Below are 14305 nucleotides of genomic sequence, written 5' to 3' on the forward strand. Positions count from 1 at the left end.
ACTCCAAATTTAGCCAGCGAGGGTTAAGCCAATTTTGCATCTTGTGACGACCAATTTCCATGTAATTTGGGTATCTCAGGTTACAATCGATATCGATGGTTCTATTATTTTGTGTTTATCATTTTAACGATATGCTAATATTTCGTTGGAGAGCAGTGTGGTCTATTTGTTACTAATTGGACTGTATTGGAAATAATATGAATTGATCAATAGTATTCAATATGAAGTAAATTAAGCTTGTTCATTAGGTGAAATCACTTCTATATTAATTATAATAGGAGTCGTTGAACTAGCCGTCAACGAAAGACCAACTCAACCAAAACATAGTCGAGCAGTAGAAAATCATTGAACATGGTAAATTACGAGTACAGGTGTAGAACCAAACAATTGCAATGACCAAACATGACACAGTATCACTACAACCTAAGGTTGTGCTTTGATTTGGTACTTATCAACCCAATCGAACTACAGTGAAACTAATTATGCTTATGGATTCAGTGAATTGATCCAAATACACACACACACAACATATATATATAAATATATATATATATACAGAGAGCAATCTGAGGCGGACGTCCGCACTGCCCCAAAAGTGCAGACGTCGATGCTTCTACACCGATCAGGCGCCGACGGCGGCGCGAATCTTAAAGCTTGCCGGACGGAGACGGACGTCTATCTCGACCTTTCTTCTTGCTGGTGGACTAGCTGGTTACCAGTATGCAGTCGACCTTGATCGGGTTTGAAGTTTCAGGTGAGATCGCTGCCCAGAACCTTTGACCTCTATCTCCTTGGCCTTCATCTTCATGGTGAAGCTATCTGGGATGCCCCTAGCCTCCGTCCAGCAAGATTCGCACTGCCGTTGGCGCCTGATCGCTGCAGAAGCATCGACGTTCGCACTTTTTGGGGGCCAGTGCGGACGTCCCGCCCCAGAACAGGCCTGTATATATATATATATATATATATATATATATATATATATATATATATATATATATATATATATATATATATATATTACGCAGTAATTGTTGCATCATACATGAGTCATAACTGAATTTTCCAATAAATGGTTTAAGCTTATTTTATGAAGCAGGGAATGAAACACATCCTACAACCTGAGGAGGACATCCATACACCAACATATAGATATAGGGCCCCTACATGCATGCATGGAACTTCGCCACCCACAGTTCTAAACGATCGACCCATCAAAATGATCATCGTAATCCAAAACCCTAAAAACTGAGGGGTCGACTCGGTGAACACCATGTGTCGCAAACTGGTAGCCCTAACTCAAACAGTACGAGTTCGTACGATCGACGATGTGTTGCAATACCAGTCTCTAATGCCATTTGTAATCATCCCAATACATCATCCGCCACTCGATCACAGTAGGTCCGCCGCAGGGGGAGCCAGGGACCTCGTTTCCTAGCCACAGGAGGAGTTCTGAGACCAAGTCGATGATTAAGAAGTGGAAGAGCTAGCATATAATTATAGGGGCCCTAATAGGGTGCATTTGGAGGTACCATTTTTGTCTAGTACTTATATGAGGCTCAAAGATGAAACATGTGTAGTAAGAGTAAGACATTGGTCTAGTTTGTGGTATTACGGATCCGTATTCGAATAACCACTTGAAGTATCTGACCCACCCTGTTGAAATTCAATCATGAAATTAAATCCTAACACTGGCCATGGGATTGCATTCTCAAACAGTAGATCGCGTTGATGTCTGTAGATTAACCACACACGATCATGGGTCCATTTTCAATTATTGGATATGGCTCTCTAACCACATAAAGTTCAAGTATGATTCACGACTCGATCAGCTATATTCATGTTTCAAATGTTTTTGAACAGTTGAATTGAGGTTTTAGTTTAATTGATTTTGATCGACTGCTAATTTAACAATTATCATTACAGTCAACATAAATGTTGAACAACATATAATAGAACTTTTTCTATTCCAAATTGTTCTACTTTAGCACAATTTTTTCACACATTCTCGCATGTATATCCAGGTAATGGGGCATGTTGCTGTTCTCACTAGTTGTGAGCGACGAACATCCTTGTGATCCAACAATGTGCAAATTATGCATCCACAATGGAAACGAAGCCAAACATTATGCACCTAATTGGAACTTTCTGGGCATTGGGATGCAAATTGATCGAGACACACCAAACTTCATATGCATGTGATAATTGAAATTAGGCATAATCTTATCGAACCAACATGTACTCATCATATACAATTTATATGATGAAGTGGTTACCAGAAGAGAACTTTAATATAAACCTAACCTGCCTAATTAATGTAGAGAATTAAAGGGGCTAAACTTCATGGTTATAGAGGGTAGCAATAGCATGTTTAACCATATATGGTGAACCACGTGGTGTGGTGTGTTGGTCGAGCTGCCTAGTCTGGAACCCCCAGGTCTAGAGTTCGAATCCCAGCTCCATCCCGTGGCCAGCAGATTTGAGGGACCTGGGTTAGTTAAAACACCCAATAGTTCGTGCGTCTGCGGTGCAGTGATTAGTCTGGCTATGCTGGGATACACTGAATGGGTGTGTGTGTTGGTTCTATTGACGTCTTCCACTCAAAAAAAAAAAAAACCATATATGGTGAAGAATGCCCGAATAAGAGGCTCGAGTAGTAGATATGCCTCTTGATATGTGTGTAAGTACAAGGATATTTGTACAATGACTAATTTGCATAAAATAAAAGCCTCAAACTAAATTGATACACTTAAACAACCTCCTAATATATTCGAGATTAAAATGTTTAGATAACTTCCTAATATCTTAATACAGATGGACGAGACTCAATATTTGTATAAAATAGTTGGTGTTTTAGACATGACATAATATTTGAAGCCAAAGAGAAAGACATAACACTATGTCCAGGTGAGAACAAATTAGAAGAAGGACCCTTGTCCTAGTACCCAAATTTAGGACGCTATTAAGGAAAAAAAAAATATACAAACAGAAGAAACATTTGGACAAGTCCCAATCGAGGGGCGGACTCGTGGCAGAACACAATCATTGGCGCTTGCATCAGATCCTCACACGTGGCAGGACCAAAGGCGACCACGCCAGCTCCTAAGCATGTTCTCTGGAGTAGGAAAGAACGACCTTCCAGAAACTTCTGGGAATTACTGGCCAGCAATCGCCGAGGCATCTAGCGGCCGGAACCCCGCCACGTGGCGGGAGAACCACGTGAACACTCCGACGTGGCCTCCTCAATTTCCTGAAAATGATTCGGCCCCATTTTTTTGCGCACCCAGCAAAATATATAGGGCACTTTGAAATTTTCACTTAAAAAGTCCAAAGCTCTCTCCACCAATCTAAATCCCTCTCCTTTTAAATCTGAGAAGAAAATTCCAGAAAAGGAAAGAAAAGAATAGAAGCAAAACCCAACTGATTTGCTTTTGCTCAGCTCGTTGTTTACTGTGTGTTATTTTGGGTTTCGATTTTTTCCGGCGATGAATGACGGCGGAGATGTGAATATGGAGGAGGGAGGGGGCGGAGAGAAGGGGGTGTTGATGTGGGGTTATCTTCCCGGAGCTCTGCCGCAAAGGTCGCCGCTTTTGTCGCCGACGGTTGTGCGGCCGGGTGGTGATTACTCCTGGAGGGATGTGTTTGGCGGCGGTTGCGGCTTCGCCATGGCCATTTCTGGTGCTCTCTTCTATCTCTCTGCATTAGTTTTGTTTTAATTAAGCTTTTCGGAATTTGATTTCAAATTTTGGATTTTGGAAGGATTTTTTTTTCTTTTTGTTAATTTGGCGGGGGTGATGGATTTCAATGCATTTTGGCTTCTGTTTGGTTGCTGAGGAAATGTGGAAGAAAAAATGGGAGTACCAATTTTGTTGTTAAAGAAAAAAAATTTGCTATAAAAAGTAGACAACTTGTTCAAGCAGCTTGTCAAGTGAGTTGGTGGTCAAAGTTGCTGGTTTATTTGTTTTCAATCTTTTTCAATTTTCACAATCAATTTGGGGATTTTTTTTCTTTCTCTTTCATATTTTTTTTTAGTATTCTGTCATTTTCCAGGTAAAAGTAATGTTTTTTACTGTCATTGGTTTGGGGAAATGAGGGTTTTCTTTGGTTCTAGTTTGGTATTGTCAAAAGGATTCTGTGACTCTTTATTTGTTGGATATAAGATTTTGGATTAAAGCTAAGCCTTTGCTTCAATCAATTTTTTTGCAATGCTGATTTGCAATGCCTAGTTCTATCTGCTTTCTTTTAATTCCCTTTTCCGAGGTAGAAGTTTCGTGCTCATTATTCCTTGTTATGTTTTCGCCTAGAGTCTGGAAAGCTGATTACATGGGGTTCGACAGATGATCTGGGTCAAAGCTATGTGACATCTGGGAAGCATGGGGTAGAGCAGCATTACACAATACTTTTTTGTTGATTCATCGATTTCTTTCGTTGTTGGTGGAACTAACCCACATTGCTTTCAATTTTACTCATGAAGGAAACACCGGAGCCTTTTCCTCTTCCAGCTGAAGTTTCTCTAGTTAAGGCAGCTGCAGGTTGGGCGCATTGTGTTGCAGTTACAGGTATTCTTGATTTCTCAACTTCATTTGATCATGAAATAGATTTACTCAACATAATGAGTATATGTCTAGAAGCAGACCAAACCAGCCAACTTGTTGACTGATTGAAGTATGGAAACAAAGTTGATATATGTATCACCCTCTGTTATTTAGTTATGAAGTATGGAAACAAAGTTGATTTATGTATCTCCCTCTGTTATTTAGTTATGATGCACACTGGAGGCATTTAATTGGTTTTAGTTTTGATGCAGATACTGGAGGAGTTTACACATGGGGATGGAAAGAGTGTGTTCCCTCTGGGAAGGTCATTGCTGAAGCATCTACGAGTGCAAACTTTGAAAAGGATGTATTGGAAAGGCAGAGTTCTTTCTTGACAGACCAAGGTAATTTCATTATGGCCTATTTCTGATGATAATGGCAGAAGCTTTATTTCATCCATTGCTGACTTATGTGTTGTTATGATATAGTTAGCCCTCGCTCTCAAGGCTCACGGTCCACTGGTGGAACCATGTCTGCTACTGAAGCTAGAGGAGCTGGAGAAGAAAGTTCAAAGCGAAGAAGAGTATCTTCAGCAAAGCAAGCAGCTGAAAGTTCATTGTCTGGTGATGAAACTCTCTCAGCATTGCCATGTCTTGTGACTTTGAACCCAGGAGTTAGAATAGCCAATGTTGCTGCTGGGGGACGCCATACTCTAGCATTGTCAGGTAACTTGCCATTTTCTGATCTATACTTGTCCTGCTACATGTTCCATAGTCTCTTTCCATTTGGGTAATTGCAAAAAGTTCCAATGCACTATCAAATTAGATGCTAGAAGCTATGTAAAATCTATTATGTAAAGTTTGACATACGATGTATTCTGATTTCCCAAAGTTCAGATATGGGACAGGTGTGGGGATGGGGATATGGAGGTGAAGGGCAGCTTGGTCTGGGCTCACGGATACGTATGGTGTCCACCCCTCATCCTATTCCTTGTATCAAGTCCTCTTCTTATGGGATCATGAATTCAGAGGAACACAGTTTCAGAGTACCTGGAAGTTATGTCAAAGGGATTGCCTGCGGAGGTCGACATAGTGCAGTGATAACAGGTACAGGTTTTATGTTCCTCCTCCCGTTTTAGTTAATACATGGGCAATGAAGCTGGATGATATTTATTAGGTTACTACTTCCTACTAAGGTTGATAATTTGTCCTAAATACTCAACCTGTACCTTTTACATATCTCTACCCTGTTATAATCTTCAAATGTTTCCTTATTTAAAGACCTCTAAGACTGCTGATTGAGTTTGAAGAAAACAATTTGAAAATTCAATTAGATGAAAAGAGGTTCAACACTCTTCATCTTTTATAAAAAGGTAACCACCATTGGAGAGCTCACTTTTAACTGGAGCAATGTTTGCAGATACAAAACTTTGTAGGAATTGACAGTTTTATATACTAGATGTAACAAATGTGAGAGTAATCTGGAATATTTAATCCAAACCGATGCTAAACTAAGTTGACTATGCTTGGAATTATAGCTGGAAGGATGTTCAGTCATTGGAACTATAAGATCCGTCTTCCAAACTACATGATATATCAGAGGGCAAGCCTTCTGTATTCAAAGGTTACTTTTGCATAGTTTGACATGTGGTACGACTGAGATGTTTTGCATTCCTAAATTGTTGCCTTATAGCTGTTAAATATTTATGGTCATTCACACATTTGTTTTTCAATCTTACATTCCAGATGCTGGAGCACTACTTACTTTCGGTTGGGGGCTTTATGGACAGGTGAGTTTCTGTAGTTCTAAGCCTTTTCTCGGACTGCCTCTGTGCCTCATGGTTTCTCTTCTTGAGAATATTATTGTGAATATTTCTGTCTTCATTTGGAAGGGTGCTGATCTGGGTTAAATTCGCTGCATCCTACTGCACAACTATTTGCTGGATAGTAAAAAGTCAAGTCCAACTTCCCATTCCAAACCTCTGTACAGATGGTTTCTTGATTGCAAAACTGTCAATCAGGTCTCGTTTACAGAAAATTAGAAACTCAGTAGCAACAAAAAAAAGTTAGAGAAACTCATTGCCTATAGTGCTAAACACGATATACCTGGTCCTACTACTTAAGCTGGAACACTTCTTTTAGTCTTTTTGTTCACCTGCAACACTTGACTGGAGTCCCCAGTTTTAATTGTTCTTCGGAATCAACATGTAGTGAATGTAGAAAGGGTGGAGAAAAAAGTACCGTAGGTGCTCAAGATGAGATTCGCTTAAAGAGGGAGGGACAGACCTTTGTTTTCTTACTCCATATTATCTATCTCCCACTTTGTTTGTTTCTGCACAAGTTTGCTTGTGATGATAAAGGAGTGAAACTGATTTCCTTCAAATGTCTTTTTCTGGTCTAGTGTGGGCAAGGAAGTACAGATGATGAGCTAACCCCAATATGTGTCTCTTCGTTACTCGGTATCCGGATAGAGAGTGTTGCTGCAGGACTGTGGCATACTGTCTGCATATCAGCTGATGGTGATGTTTATGCATTTGGGGGGAATCAGTTTGGACAGTTGGGAACTGGAGCTGATCAAGCTGAGGTAAACTCTGAAGTTTGAAAACAGCTAATCCTATGTTAGACTTTAGGCAACGGCAATTTCATTAACTGAGATGTCATAAAGTTATCAGATAAACTAATCACGGTGACTTTGGTGCTTTGGATTTTGATTTATTTACTAGTTTCTTTTTGAGAAGAAGTAGTTTGTATTATTCTTAAATCATTCATTGGCTTCTACACAGCTTTCATGTTGACAATTATCTTCATATCTGAGAAACTGCTTAATTGACTTTTCTTGAATCATATTCCAGACTATTCCAAGACTTTTGGATGCTCCTATTCTGGAAAATGCGAACGCAAAAATTGTTTCCTGTGGAGCTCGTCATAGTTGCATTATCACTGGTATGTCTTCTTCCACTTTTACAGGCTCCCCTACTCTTTCATGATAGTTGACTTCAGATTTCTTGAAGCTAAATTACGAAGGGTATCCAGTCTTAAATGGTTATCACCACACTTTTGGTTCTGTGTGTTAGACATCTGTCACATCCCCATCAGTCCAGAAAGCATGAAAGAAAAAAGATGGAAAAGAACAATACATCTAATTGGTTATTTCATAAGAGACTCAACAACTCTTTAGAACACATCAGTACTAGCTGGGGGAAGAATGAATTTATTGTTGTAGGTGGAAATATCAGTGGTTTGGATATTGTCGATTGATCATGCATATGAGACGTTGTGTTTTAACTTCAACTCATGAATTGTCATCAGAAGTGACTCTGACTTATTTGTATTTCATTCTTGCTGATGCTCTTGTGCCATGAAGAGGACGCAAAAGTGTTTGGCTGGGGATGGAACAAGTATGGCCAGGTATGAAGCAGCTGTCGTCAATATTTTATTTTATTTAGTGGCTAGGAAATATTTCTAGCAGCGTCATGCTCCCATATTAAGCATTCGCTTGCAAACCTAACACTGGTCATTTGTTGCAAATGGTGAAGCTTGGCTTGGGTGATGTGATCGACCGCAACATTCCAGCGCAAGTCATAATCGATGGATGTGTCCCGAAAAACGTGGCATGTGGCTGGTGGCATACCTTGCTTCTGGCTGAACTACCCACTTGAGCTCCTCTAATTCACAGGCCAAAGAGGCCATGCATGGTACAGTTTTGTTAGGCATCAGTAATTCCTTGGACTAGTAGTCATCTGAGTTGCATGTACATACATTAGCTTGTATATCATATATATGTATGTACTCTGTACGTATATATGTATATACATGCATTGCTCATTCTTCCATGGTAGAGGTTCATCATCACGATCTGCATATCAATCGCATCAGTTCGGTGATGTACTACATGTTCAGTCCATTGTGTATACCTGCCATGATGGTGATCAATGTAATTATATTTGTATGAGGGGGCTTTAGGAAATCTTCAATCATGTAAGGGGGATGGTTCTCTTCTGTTCAATCAATGAAATTATGTGATAATGTTTTCTGTTACTTTCGCCGTTTTTTCGAGGTAGACTTGTGTTTAGAGGTGATGCCATTATTGTGTTTGGTAAGAGTTGGAAATTCAATGGCAAGTCAAGGTTTGCTCTATTATTCAATGGCTTTCAATGGCCTTGCTGACATGAACGGAGAGTAGACTTGTTTGATCTTCTAGATGAATGCTTAACCGCAGCACGTTCCAGTATCTGAATATCACTCTCCAAAGATTATCTTGTATTAAACTACCCCTTGCTTCTTTCTCAATTGTATGAAAACAACTGGCTGCATTATCTTTTCTTCTCTTTGTTTTCTATATCTTGGAGATTTGTTCTCATTGACTCACGCGACCAGTTGCGATGTAACGAAGGGGGAAAAAAATTCCCCAAATCACGATATTATTGCTGACCGGATGAAGGAAAAATAGAAAGGGACTTGGAAATAAGTAATATAGAAAAACGTTGTCAACTACGTTACTACAATACGATGGATAAAATGGTGATTTTGCCATATACCTCATGATTATTGGATATATGACCGAAGCGATTAAAAAGAATTACTGCGACTCTAAAATTACATATGGATGAACCTTCATAGAGTGAAAAGAAAGAATTTCTATTTTTGAACAGAACTTCTTCACACATTCTCCAAGAAGCTAACTTCACTGGGAATTCTCTACCAAACTTTGGTCACATTTTGAGTCACGTTCTGAAATTTGTGTTATTTTAAAACGATAATCTTTTGCTACATTTTACGAGATAGGACTTGTCATTGATGCGCTAGAGAAGTTGCATTTCGGAGTTTAGTCATCAATTCTCTGTTATTTTAACTTTCAACTTTGATCTCCCGCAATTAGTTTTTGCTTTTAATAGTTTTTAACTTTGTACAAAAAGAAAATCATACAAAATGATATCCTTCCTAATTTCTTAAGAAAGAAAATAATTAAAATCAGATAATTGAATTTCTATGATGGAAAAATCAATTTCCAGCGCAACAAGACAAGTCAAACCCGAAAACAATCTCCGATCAAAACAAGCAAAGTTTACCCACCAAAATTCAAAGAGTCGCGGAATCTTCCCTCATTTTTCCTTCCAACTCTACCCCTCAACCTTATATTAAATTTAAACCAGTCACACCTTTCACTCCTCCACCTCCCCAAAATGGCCGTTACTCCCAACCTCCGCCTCTTAACGGCGTCGCTGCTGCTCCTTTCGTGCGCGTGGACCTCACTCTCCGTCCAGCTCTGCCCACCCTGCGGCAACACCACCGTCCCCTACCCTCTCAGCACCTCCCCCACCTGCGGTGACCAGTCATACAAGATCCGCTGCGACGCCGCCGCGGGCTCCCTCCTCCTCGACACCCTCAACAACTCCTATCCCATCGCCTCCATCTCCCCCTCCGCCCAACGACTCGTCGTACGCCCCTCCAGCTTCGTGTCGTCCAACTCCTGCGTCACGTCGGATATCGTCCACCAGGGAATCCAGCTCAACGACTCCCTCCCCTTCAACGTCACCAGTAGCAATACCATCTTGTACCTCAACTGTACGGACACTCTTCTCCGGTCGCCGTTGAACTGCACGTCGTCGAGTCTGTGTCATACGTATGTGAACAATACTAACGCGGTCGGGTCGTGCCAGAGGGCTCCGATTTGCTGTACGTTTGGGGCGGGAGGGTCGTCGACGGCGTATATGATTCTGGTCAGGGACTCGGGTTGTAGCGCTTATACGAGTTTTGTGAATTTGGATCCGTTTTTGCCCGTGAACCGGTGGCCCGAACCGGGAGTGGAGATACAGTGGGTGGCGCCGAGGGAGCCGGTGTGTACTGCGCAGTCGGATTGTGACGGGAAGTCTGTGTGTGGATCCGACCCGGTTCAGAATGGGGTGCGGAGGTGCTTCTGTAACTCCGGGTTTACGTGGGACCCCGTTTCAGGGTTTTGCGTTGATGGTGAGTTTGTTTGGTTGTCAATGTTGACTTTTGAATAATCTGGATGATTGTGATTGGCTTGAGATGCTAATGTTTGACTTTACTTTTTGGCAGATAGTGTTGGTTCAAAGGACAGGACTGGACTAATAGCAGGTAAATGGTTATCTCATTTCTATGGTCAAGTGATGACATTGTTTGTTAATTTTTGTGATCGGGAGCGTTTTTAGAGTTGCATATTATTGTATCGGTATGTCAAGTAAGATAGTTCAATAAAGATAGATTAGTTTAGTTTGATCTCGAGTTACGCTAGCTATGACCGTAAGGAGTTGATATGCTGTTATCAGAAGTGTGAGTATATCTAATGAGTCGATATTTTAATGTATCGTAGAGCTAATATGCTACTATAAGAAGTTTGAGTGTATCTAATGAGTCGATACTTCTTTCATTCAAATGTACATTTGATTATGCTTTAGAAATTTGTTTGGTGATCACTAAAGTAGACAATGATTAATTAATTAATTAATTAATTAGCAGACTTGAATCGATGTACTAATTTACAAATAGAATGAAACTCTAAGTGGTTTACTTATGAATTATGATGTGTTTCAAGCGTGTTTTAATTCGGACATGTACCCAGGACACCAATTCTTTCAGTTACAATCTCATTTCCATGCCAGATTGATTAGTGACTGACAAGGAGAAAAAACTTGTGCAGGTTTGACTTCTGGCATTGGCGCATCACTACTTGCAGCCATCATTGCCATTGTACTTTACAAGCGCCACAGGCGCATCAAAGAAGCTCAAGACCGCCTGACCAAAGAGCGTGAAGCAATCCTAAATGCCAATGGAGGCAGAGCAGCAAAAGTCTTCACCGGAAAAGATATTAAAAAGGCAACAAGCAACTTCTCCAGAGACCTCCTCTTAGGTGCTGGTGGATATGGTGAAGTCTACAAAGGAACACTCGAAGATGGCACTGTCGTGGCTGTGAAGATCGCGAAGATTGGAAACACGAAAGGCACTGACCAAGTCCTCAATGAGGTCCGAATTCTGTGCCAAGTTAACCACAGGAGTCTTGTGCACTTACTCGGTTGTTGTGTGGAGTTAGAGCAGCCTATTATGGTTTATGAGTACATTGAGAATGGAACTCTACTTGAGCATTTCCAAGCTCGAAAAGGTGTTGGTCGAACACCTCTCTCGTGGACTCAACGTCTCCAAATTGCTCATGACACTGCTGAGGGTCTTGCTTATCTCCACTTCTCAGCTGTCCCTCCAATTTATCACCGTGACGTCAAGTCTAGTAACATTCTTCTTGATAACAAATTGAATGCCAAGGTTGCTGATTTTGGACTATCACGATTGGCTCATACTGATATGAGTCACATTTCAACATGTGCTCAGGGAACTCTTGGATACCTTGATCCTGAATATTACAGAAATTATCAATTGACTGATAAGAGTGATGTCTACAGCTTTGGTGTGGTGCTGTTGGAGCTGATGTCCTCGCAGAAAGCTATAGACTTCAACAGGGACCCCGATGATGTGAACCTTGCAGTTTATGTGCAGAGGCTGATAGCGGAAGAGAAGTTAATGGATGCGATTGATCCAATGCTGAAAGAAGGAGCTACAGCTTTGGAGCTGGACACCATGAAGGCATTGGGGTTCTTGGCATTGGGTTGCTTAGAGGAACGCAGACAGAATAGGCCTTCGATGAAAGAAGTTGTGGAGGAGATTGAGTACATTACAAGCATTGCCACAGCAAAGGTCGACGACGACTAATTCATATTTCTAGCTTGTGTTGCACTAGGGATTATCAGTTGATCTAGCCTCTAGGTACATGTTTGTCTGGTATGGTTGTTTTTTTTAGCAGCAATGTATTAGTGTGTATATAGAGGCAAGTGCGGTATGCTTGGTTTTGTAGTATTAATCAGTACAACTTGAGCACCCAAATAAAGAGGCATATTTGCTTTTAAAATGGGATGGTGATACAATTTCAGTTTCTAGTCATAACCAGTAAATTGGTTGCAATCAACTCTATGAAATGATTACCAATTTGCGGTTTCTGGTCAGATAGGTAGATGGTCTTAGTTTTAATCCTTCTGAAGTAGGTAATGACACAAAGTGATGCCTAAATAGCTTTGACCCATTTTCCACTTATGTCAAACTTTTACCAAAATATGAACTTGGGTGGAACTAAAACTAGCATTCATATGCCCAGAAAGCTCTGGCACAACTAAAATTCATCTAGAAAGCATTATTCTTCCATTATTCGGTTGACCGAGAAAGTAAACAAAAACCCTCTGATCGAGTAATATTGATGCTGTCCACATTAGCTTAATCTGCTAAGTTTACTGTATGAATTGGTTGCCTGGTTCCTATCTCATTTAACATCCTGCAGTTCTCTTATTCCCATCCCAGAGTGAAAATAATGGATCTCTATATGAAGCCAACTAATGGTCAAACTCGGGGAGTCCGCAATCGATGGATAAGCTTATTGAGTTAGGCACACTGTAAACAGTTTACAATTTAACGGTTTCAGCTCCATAAATCGGAGCACCAACTTCTGCAAATTAACACATGCATTGCATTCTATCTCTTTCTTTAATTTGCCAAAAGATACAGCAAAGTACAAGAGGCGCCCACAGAAAACATAATGTGTTGGTCTGAGTTGTCCCAACTGTTTAACCTAGCTAAGCTACCATGTAAATTGTACTTGAAGATAAGATTTACAGATTATATATTAGATTTGAGATTCATACTCATGCTTTTTGATACTCAAGGTTTACTCATTAAAGGAATATATGCATGCCTTTTTGACAAAATTTGCGAAGGGAAAGTGTGACTTGGATTGGAGGCTTGAGGATCACATTCACATATACCCATTTTTGGTTGGTTTGATTACACTAAAAGGAAGAAGTGCAGAATTTAGGGCAGCCAATCTGCCAATGCTTGGAGGAAGAGCAATGGAGCATAGCCGAATATATATGACTTGATCTTTGGTCAAAGCTGGGATCCCAAAGGGTCAACGCAAATAGTTAGGTCATCTGCATGAAGACTAGGGCTGTCAATTCCGACACGACCCGATAACACGACTCGAAACCCGCACGAAATAAAGAGGGTTGAACCCGCACGATTAAAAAGCGGGTCAGCCGTGGGTCAACCCGCCATGACCCATTTAATAAATTGGTCGGCCACGGGTCAACCCGCCAATACGAAGTGAACCCGTATAACCCGATTATGCTATACTTCTTCTTGAAATTTTGGACGTTAGGAGTATTTGATCATAGGATTAGACAATTTGAAATATTTTGCTTTATAATTATTGGATTTAATTATTTTTATATATATATATATATATATATATATAAAAATAATTAAATCCATATATATATATATATATATATATATATATATATATACAGATCCTATCCAGAGCGAGGCCTCGCTCTGAAATTAAAGTGCGAGGTTGGAGTTTAGGGTCACTTTTCGGTCACATATCCACATCTCGACCGTTCAGTTTTTAGGTACTAATATATAGATCATCTCTGCAAAATTTCAGCTAAATTGATAGTCGTTAAGGCATTGATAACTACCTTAAAGCTAGTACGGTTCAGGTTTGACAGATTCAGTTCATCCATTGGTTTAAGCGAGTTAGATACCTTAAAGATCATCAATTTGGCTGAAATTTTGCAGAGATGATCTATATATCAGTATCTAAAAACTAAACGATCGAGATGTGGATATGCGACCGAAAAGTGACCCTAAACTCCAACCTCGCACTTTAATTTCAGAGCGAGGCCTCGCTCTGGATTTGATATGTATATATATATA

At 40.2% G+C, this 14305-nt stretch overlaps 2 protein-coding genes across 2 annotated transcripts; both read left to right on the plus strand.

The window, feature by feature from the left end:
* Nucleotides 1–3315: 3315 nt before the first annotated feature.
* LOC133714148 (ultraviolet-B receptor UVR8-like) lies at nucleotides 3316–8569 on the plus strand. The gene is made up of 11 exons (XM_062140217.1): nucleotides 3316–3675; nucleotides 4302–4375; nucleotides 4472–4556; nucleotides 4805–4936; nucleotides 5021–5257; nucleotides 5429–5638; nucleotides 6278–6321; nucleotides 6933–7115; nucleotides 7384–7474; nucleotides 7896–7939; nucleotides 8068–8569. The coding sequence occupies exons 1-11, from the start codon at nucleotides 3483–3485 to the stop codon at nucleotides 8188–8190; spliced, it is 1416 nt and encodes a 471-aa protein (XP_061996201.1). The 5' UTR covers nucleotides 3316–3482; the 3' UTR covers nucleotides 8191–8569.
* Nucleotides 8570–9683: 1114 nt separating this feature from the next.
* Nucleotides 9684–12449, plus strand: LOC133714147 (wall-associated receptor kinase-like 20). The gene is made up of 3 exons (XM_062140216.1): nucleotides 9684–10498; nucleotides 10592–10630; nucleotides 11193–12449. The coding sequence occupies exons 1-3, from the start codon at nucleotides 9715–9717 to the stop codon at nucleotides 12251–12253; spliced, it is 1884 nt and encodes a 627-aa protein (XP_061996200.1). The 5' UTR covers nucleotides 9684–9714; the 3' UTR covers nucleotides 12254–12449.
* Nucleotides 12450–14305: the final 1856 nt, after the last annotated feature.

Source organism: Rosa rugosa, chromosome 6 (assembly GCF_958449725.1).
Source record: "Rosa rugosa chromosome 6, drRosRugo1.1, whole genome shotgun sequence".
NCBI lineage: Eukaryota > Viridiplantae > Streptophyta > Magnoliopsida > Rosales > Rosaceae > Rosa > Rosa rugosa.